This window comes from Natator depressus, chromosome 4 (assembly GCF_965152275.1).
Source record: "Natator depressus isolate rNatDep1 chromosome 4, rNatDep2.hap1, whole genome shotgun sequence".
In the NCBI taxonomy this organism is placed as follows: Eukaryota; Metazoa; Chordata; order Testudines; family Cheloniidae; genus Natator; species Natator depressus.
The window spans coordinates 22749913-22758682 of NC_134237.1; the positions used below are offsets into that span (position 1 = coordinate 22749913).

General features: G+C 38.9%; 1 protein-coding gene across 4 annotated transcripts in view; it reads left to right on the forward strand.

The window, feature by feature from the left end:
- CCSER1 (coiled-coil serine rich protein 1) overlaps positions 1 to 8482 on the forward strand; it is a 1076341-nt gene extending 1067859 nt beyond the window's left edge. For 2 of the 4 annotated variants that reach the window (XM_074950592.1, XM_074950594.1), the window contains one exon: positions 7854 to 7983. Coding sequence is in view for 2 of the 4 variants with exons in the window: in XM_074950590.1 (XP_074806691.1) it covers positions 7854 to 8339 (486 nt within the window). In the remaining 2 variants the exon portion in view is untranslated. Of the gene's footprint in view, positions 1 to 7853 lie in introns of all 4 variants that reach the window. The other 2 variants (XM_074950590.1, XM_074950591.1) reach the window with 2 other exon arrangements.
- The last annotated feature ends 288 nt before the right edge of the window (positions 8483 to 8770 follow it).

The window sequence follows — 8770 nt, forward strand, 5'->3', positions numbered from 1 at the left end:
AAGATAAGTGTATGTGACCATTCTCTTGTGCTTGGTGTGCTGATAAATTAGGATGGTAAAAATATAGAAAGATGATGGAATGAGATTTGGATTCCTGTGTGCCTGACTGCTAAAGGGAGAGCCTTGTAAATCAAGGGATTGCTTATGAAGATTTTCATCTTATACATATTTGTTGTATACTGTCAACCAAATGCATCTGTTTAGATTTACTTTAAAATCTTTGTAACACAAGGCAGAATTTCTGTTGAATTTGTTTGATCACTGACTCTAGGGGTTTTTTCATTCTAATGTGTTTCTCAGCTATTTAGCCCATGGAGAAATATTCTAGCCTAAAATATGTAGGAGGTTATTCCCTGTATGGCTACCTCTGAAATCAGATTACTGCCTCCTGGTCACGCACTTCATTGAAATGTACTCAAATTACATGAACTTCACTTTAATATGTGGAATGCTTGGTGGTCAAAAAAGCCTTATATAAAGGCAACATCATAACAGCACTAATATAGGAGACAAATAGGGTGACCAGACAGCAAGTGTGAAAAATTGGGACAGGGGATCGGGGGTAATAGGCACCTATATAAGAAAAAGCCCAAATATCAGGACTGTCCCTATAAAATCGGAACATCGGGTCACCCTAGATGAAAACAACAATAACTTTAATAACAATATCTGAAACGTCACATTGCCTGCCATATACTTCCAACCTGGAATCTCAACGGCGTGTATTAATTAAAAGTAGATTTGTTAGTAATTTGCAACACTGGTTTGTTATATTGACATAAAACTCAGGTTCCATTGTTATTTAATTTCTGTCAGATTCGGATGCAGAACATGTATATTTACAGCCAAATTATCTTCTATGGCTATTCTGTACATGAAACAATGGCAGGATATGTAATAGTGATCCACACTGCATAAGAGATTGGAGTGGAGAATAAATGTAATAATTAAATAATACTTAGCACGTATGCAGCATAGCAGTTTTCATTTTCCTTGCACTTTGCAAAATGATAACTCTCTAACTTTCACAGGGCCCATGTAAGGTAAGTTGATGCCATCCCAGTATACTGGTGAGGAAACCAAACCATGTTGAGGCTGATACTCATAACTGCTGACCTACCCCAAGTCAATGTGAGTCACACATGCTTTGCAGTTCAGAAAATGAGGTGTCAAGGTTCCTTCCCCACTCTGAACTCTAGGGTACAGATGTGGGGACCTGCATGAAAACCCTCAAAGCTTATTTTTACCAGCTTAGGTTAAAACTTCCCCAAGGTACAAACTATTTTACCTTTTGCCCTTGGACTTTATTGCTGCCACCACCAAGCATCTAACAAATATATAACAGGGAAAGAGCCCGCTTGGAAACGTCTTTCCACCCAAAACCCTCTCCAAACCCTACACCCCCTTTCCTGGGGAAGGCTTGATAAAAATCCTCACCAATTTGCATCGGTGAACACAGACCCAAACCCTTGGATCTTAAGAACAATGAAAAAGCAATTGGGTTCTTAAAAGAAGAATTTTAATTGAAGAAAAAATAAAAGAATCACCTCTGTAAAATCAGGATGGTAAATACCTTACAGGGTAATCAGATTCAAAACATGAAGAATCCCTCTAGGCAAAACCTTAAGTTATAAAAAGACCCAAAAACAGGAATATACATTCCATTCAGCACAGCTTATTTTATCAGCCATTTAAACAAAACAGAATCTAACACATATCTAGCTAGATTACTTACTAAGTTCTAAGACTCCATTCCTTTTCTGTTCCCGGCAAAAGCATCACACAGACAGAGAAAACCTTTGTTCCTCTCCCCCCCCCCCCCCCAGCTTTGAAAGTATCTTGTCTCCCCATTGGTCATTTTGGTCAGGTCCCAGCGAGGTTATCCTCGCTTCTTAACCCTTTATAGGTGAAAGGGTTTTTCCTCTGGCCAGGAGGGATTTTAAAGGTGTTTACCCTTCCCTTTATATTTATGACAGAGGTGCTAAGTGATCTCACTAGGGCCTCAGAGACAGGCAGTGTCAAAACTGGGATAAGAACTCTGGAGTTTCTGGCTCTCAGGCCTGTGGTCAGATCACTTAATCATGTCTGTCTTGTCACCTGCCTTTTGAAATAAACCTGGTGTTCCAAGGAAATCATTTTTCTATTTTCCACAAATTAGGCTTCAGACCTGTAAAGGGATCCCCCAGAGGTGGACCCCTGCAGGGATCCCTTTCCAGGATTGTGAGGGCTTTACTTACTTAAAATCAGATGTGTAAGTGTTCCATGCATCTTCCTTTCCTTCTCTTCTCAACATCAGAAATAAATGAAAAAACCCTTCTGCTAAGAAATTACCTTCTCTGGGTTTACTTCCCAACCTGGGAGACCTCTTACATATGTTCTCTCTAAATCATACTTGGTTATATCAGGTAATATATTATGCTTGCATGCATGGCACAAGTGGCTATATAATATATTTGTGGCTATATAATACCTCCCTGGTATTTTTAGGGTTATTGGGTTTAAACTCATGGTGAAATACAAGAAATATTGAGTACCTGCACTAATTTTTCATCATAATGGAGGAATCAACTCTGCTGCTCAATTGCAAAGCAATGTGAAGAGTTGCAAAAACTTTAATTTGAAAGGTGATGACAAATAGCTGTAATAACTTATGCAAAATTTTCCATTTGCTTCACACAGTGGAAGTAGTGGGCAAGGCGTTCAGCTAACTGTAGAAAGACAGTGTACAGTATCCAGAAGGGAGACAGCCACGATTTACTCTAAGTTACTGCAAGATAACAGGACATTTTTCATTGTTCACTTCCTACTTTATAAAGCCTTCAGCATTAAATCTTTTACACCTTGCCTGCTTGTAGCTGTGCTTTATTAGTTACAGCAATGAACTTATTCAGGGATAATTTAGCTTAGCAAATTGAATGGATAGCTTCATTCCTGCCTTAAATGTCCACATCCTGCTGAAAGCACAGCCATTTTCTGAAACCTTCCCTTAGAAGCCCATTAGCTCCTCTTGAAATGAAGACAGCAACAGGTGGATGCTTCAGTTCTCTGACACTCGGCTGGACTACTCTTTAAAAGGATATTATGGAGGCGGGGGTGCGTTTAACATATACTATATCTTTTTTTCCTTTGTAAGTCAATAAAGGTGGTAGGGAAATTGGAAAGGAAGAAAATAAATCCCTTTGATTTATGTTTACTTAGTCCGTTTTGTGCCTGGTGATACTACAGGTGGCAAATGCACCAGTTTCTGGCTCTTTTCAAGGCACTACTGCAGGTCTCCCATTCATTATGTCTGTGTATTGGGCTTTGTTTCTGTAGCATCGTGGATGTTGCCCTTGCCAGGAGGCAGCATTACTTGATCACTAGGAGCCAATTCAGGTTGTTGTAAAAACTATAGTGGTGATTCAGGTGCAGCAGGAAATCAGTAAAGAAGAGTGCTTTTTAACAGACTAAAATGAAGAACAATTACCTACTGTAGCTAAATTACTTTCTGTATTGGATCATTCCCTACAGTGGGAGCTGGTGGGCACAAAACTGAGGTGTTGTAGAAACTAAGCAGTTGACATGGTAACAGATGGGGTATACCAAAGAACTGATTTAACCTGTGTTGGTAAATTAAATCGGGGGTTATATAAATGGTCAGAACTATGAAAGCTCTTCCAAGTTTTATGAATTTAGAAGCAAGTTGGGAGGGCTTCATTTCTTTTTGGAGAAGGGTTTATCATGTTCACTCTTTTGGTTTTTACTCTTGGCTTCCTTACATAGCCTTGTTGTCTATGAATTTTTGGGCCAAGGGTGATTAAAGTGCAGTTGTGACATGAATAGGGGAGCTCAAAGGAAGCTGTGCTTCAGCATTTGTATTACATTAAGAGGAGACTCCTGCCTTCTCTGCTGAAGTTAATGGGAGTTATGGGTCTTCAAGGAACATGGAATCATCTGCCAGATTAATATTTGTCTCTGGAATGACTTCTCCTCAGCACCTCCACGACATAAATATCCATAGAGTCCTTAGGCCGAGACTCGTATTTTGGTTTCATTCTTAGGTAGCATTTTTTATGTTTGGTTTTATTTGGATGTCCGTGTGTACTGGGGAGGGGGATTTTTTTCTGCTCTATCAGAATTATGTATTTGGGAAAGTTGCTCTATTTGTAAGAATAATATTTTAGTAATTTTAAGGCACCTGGATGCCTTTGGACATAAGTGCCTTAAAATTGATTTTTTCGTTAGCTCTCTACTATTATTTTATATAATTATGTTATCACAAACCAGTCAACAGTAATATCCATTTTCAAACGCCCTCCAGCACAATTGTTTTTCCGTTAACCATTGTCGCATTTCACTCACTGGATTTGAAAATGGAAAGTGATGAATGGCTCCAGTGTTTTTTATGGCATGTTCCATTTTTAAGCTTTCTGCAGGGATATTCAGATCTCATTTATTTAAAAATTTTTTCCTACACAAGAGAAATTTACCCTTTTAAGAACCTGTTTGCCCCCTAAGAGGCCTGTAAAACACCTTCCACTCTCACACACAAGCTCTCTAAACAATGCCCAGGACTACACACATTCAAAGACTCATTTCAATGAGAATTCCTTATGGCAGCCTTAAGAACTAGTTCAGTCTTTGTCATTTCAATCTGAACTTATTTAGTGCCAGTGTGGACAGCTCTAAAAGAGCTGAGATTGGAAATGGTTCATGTTGTCCACATATTACCATCTCACAGAGCTGGTCAAAAAATTTTAACTGGACATCCCTATGAAATATGTCATTTCATTGAAATAAAAATTTTCAGTAGGAAAATGTCAATTTTTATGACATTTTTTATTTTCTGACCAGAAAATTCAAAACAACTTGTTTGTTTCAAATTGACATTTCAGAATGAAATGAAAATGTATATTTCCTTTTGGCTGAAAATGTCATTGTGTCTCAGTCTTTGGAAACTAAAAAAAAAATGTATACAGCGTACAATTTATACAACTTATATGGAGCTTATACATTTAATTCTATATATTCAAAAAGGGTCTAATGTTGTGGGAAACATTATAGGCCACGCTATTTCCCAAGGTAAAGCTCCCTTTGCTGATCTATAGTGCAAAATAGCCACAAAGGGGGTAGATGCAGTCAGTTGGGAATTCCCGTGGCATGGAGGAGATTGCAGATGGTTCAGGGACTGCGTGTGTGACTGAAATGACTGGACTGCTGCTGCTCTCCAGCAAACACCAGCTGGCATACTGGCTTCCTGGAACTCAGCAAGCAAGCAAAGTTTAGGGCAGCTTTGAGGCTTCTCTAAGCTACGCAGGAGCCCAGGATGGTATGGAGTCTGCCCCAGGATTGGGGAGCTGCAAATTACTGCTTTGGGGCCCTGCCTCTCAGCAGCATCGAGTGTATATTGGGTGCAGCTGAGACTCAAGCCCCAAATGCTGAGGGTTTAGTATGAAAAATACTGCAGAACATGTCTCCCGGAAAATGGTCCATTGTCAAGTAAAAACCTGCAACATTTCAGCAACTTTTCTCAAAACTGGGACATCATTCTCCCTCCCCCCCCCACCCTGAGGGTGTTACAGGTGTTACAGTCCATTCTGGATTTTTCACACACCTCTTATCGAGAGTGGGTGGCTCAGAAAATTATGAGTAATGCCAAACCTGACTAATTTTTTCACTACATCAGCTTCCATCACATGTCAACAAAAATGTACAATAACATTTTGAAACTATTTGCCTTATGATTTTTTTTAATGTGGCTGCTTAAATGATGTTTCAACGTTATTAACGTTAGGGCAGTGCAGCACCTGATGCCATCCTCTTTGTCTCCACCTAATTTTTCTGTTAGGCCCATACTGTTTGCTTCTGAAAATCCCTCTTGAACTGTCTAAGACAGCTTCTGATACATAATGCCTCCAAAAGAATCTGAACCTGTGCATCAGTATAATCTGCCCACGCCTATGACAAGCCCTTCATAAAGAAGTATATAAATCACATTCGCTGTATTTGTTCTACCCTTCATTTGGGATGAATAAAAAATTAATAGAAAACCATGTGAACTGATTCAGTTTCTCATGGAAAAAATGTACAAATCTCATTATGGATTCATTGAAAGATCTCAAAATACTGTTTAGCAATCTCAGAGTATAAGGCTTGGGAGTAGATTTTGTTCCCCTGGCTCCAAGTTGCAATACTTGAGCACATAAAAGAAAATGGCCGTGTAAATGTCAAAAGGTAATCACTATATCCTGGCAGCATTCAGTGGCAGCAAAGTTATAGTGTGATATTGGTCTTTTAGCACAAGTGAATGACAGAACTAGGTTGCTCAACAGTACCCAAGAAAGTGAGACAGATATAAAACAGGGGGGAAATTATGTTCCAGAATAACTTTTAAAATAGGTTACAATTGATGCTACGATAACCTGTTTCTCAAATAATAACTGGAGCTTGGTAATGGTAACCTTACTACTTACTGAAAGAAGAGCAAAATATAAAATGCACTGAAAGTTATAAAATACCTTTTTAAAGAACTCCCTGGGAACATCACAATGTCTGTGTGTCTCCCTCTCGTGCGTACACATTTTTGGTCATTAAAAGGAATGGATTTTTAGTGTTTTTGACATCTTCCGTGGAGAATTGGCTTTCCAAATTCACTTAAATGTGGCATTGGAATACTACTTAATTTTTGTCTGGCAGATTGGAGTTTGATATTAAAATATATAGACACGAAGGTTTGTTATGAATACATATGAGCCCAAATTTCAAGTTACGAAAGCTTACCAGGAACATAGTCAGTAGTTGCTGCTAGTGGCCTTCAATGTAAGGGAGACATAGTTATGGTAACTATAAATTATCTTAGTGGAAATCTTTGATCTCAGACTCCCATGATTGAAATCTTCAAATCTGCATCTTTCCCAGCATTCCCTCTGTTAGTTAAGCCTAGTGCATACCATCACTGAAGCAAGCAGGATGCTTCTTCAGCCATGGTAATGCTTTTCTCCTCAATATTTTTCTTATTGAAAATTTTTAAATCTTGTTTTATATTCCATGGGATTTAAAATTAAAATATTGTAAACTTTTTTTTTTTTTAAAGCACAACGTTAAGTACATGGAGGACTGCACTTAGTCCTCTGGGTACCTTGCATCCTCTAAGGCCAGATGAGTGGTTATAACATTTCTAAGGGGCATGTTGGAGTGTCACACCCAGTGGGAGGTGATAATGAGTAGAGATGCAGATTTACAAATCACATGCACACATACACACATGGTAAACTGGTTACCAATATGCTGAAATATCCTGTACAACAGATACTTTAGTACATTCAGCCTCCTTAAGGCCCCAGTCAAACAAAACACATAACTTTAAGCACACTAGGAAATATCTAAATTGACTTCAAATAGGACTACTCACACATTTAAAGTTAAGCATGTTCTAAGTTGAACTGAGACAAAGTTACTCAGAACTGGTTTTCTAGGTATTAATTACTATTATGATTAAGATGAGGTCAAAAAATTTGTTAAGAGTCAGGGGACCTCTCTGTGTATCTTTTGTTTCATTATATAATTTGTCCTTTCAATTTAACCAGATATTTAAAGCAAATTCCCAAATTCTACATATTTACATATGTTTTTCAAAGTTTCTTCTAAATATAAATAAGTAATATTTCCATTTTATACTAACAGTGCCCTGGGAGTTCTGCTAATGCTTGAGATACGTCTCTTAGTTTGATCAACCAACAATGAATGCCTAGCCTGTGCAGTCTCTGCATTGCTGCAGATACCAATGAGAGTGTTTTGCATGCTCTGTGTCATTTTGCTCTTAATATGTGCTTTTGCTAATGCCTTTTTTCCCCCATTTCTGTTTTTTTCCCCAGGCTACATATCTAAACAAAGTTGTGAGCCAAAACCTCAACACAAGGGACAGAAAGTCAGCACATACTCCCACCGAGGACCCTTTTAGATATTCATTGGGCAACCAAGCAACTACCTATGAAAGCAAAAGCTGTCAGCTGTCAAGTCTGTGTCTGAGTAACCTCCTGAATGATAAAGAAATAGTGGAAGTCATCAAGCACACGAGAGACACATATGAGACCCTCACTTCAGAGGTCACCCAGAATGTTTTGGCCAGCGCTACACAAAGTACAACCAAGCCAACATCCAAGACAGAGAGCTTCCCAGGGTTGGCTGTGGCGCCGAAGGATCAGACCACTGTACCCCGGCAGCATTCCACTTTCACGGGGAGATTTGGACAGCCTCCAAGGGGACCCATCTCCTTACACATGTACAGCAGGAAAAACGTTTTCCTCCACCACAACTTACACACTGCAGAGCTGCAGACTTTAGGCCAAAAAGATGGCTAACTGAGTCCTCGTATTCTTGTTGTAGAAGGAAATAAAGTCAGTTAAGTGGGTACATTGCTCATCGAGAGCTCAGTCTTAAGTTCTCATCTGCTGCTACCTTTAATTTTTTAAATTTTAGCATTGTACACGGGCTCCATGGTTTCCCTGTTTCGGGAGGGTGGGGATGGGGTGGACTAGCATGTTAACTTAAGTAACTAGATTGAATTGTCTTGCCGAAGTCACCATATGTATAATAAATGGGACCATCTTGCTGGGATCTCTAGTCCAAAACAGGCCCAATATTTTTCTCATCTTTTTGCCTCTGTCAGCCACTGACAACATAGAAGTTTTCCAGCAGGGGATCTCAAATAGCGCTGTATTTATTGAATAATGTTACTGTGAAAGTAGATGTGAGGAATGAGTAGGTAAGTAATTAGTAAACACTCCTGAAT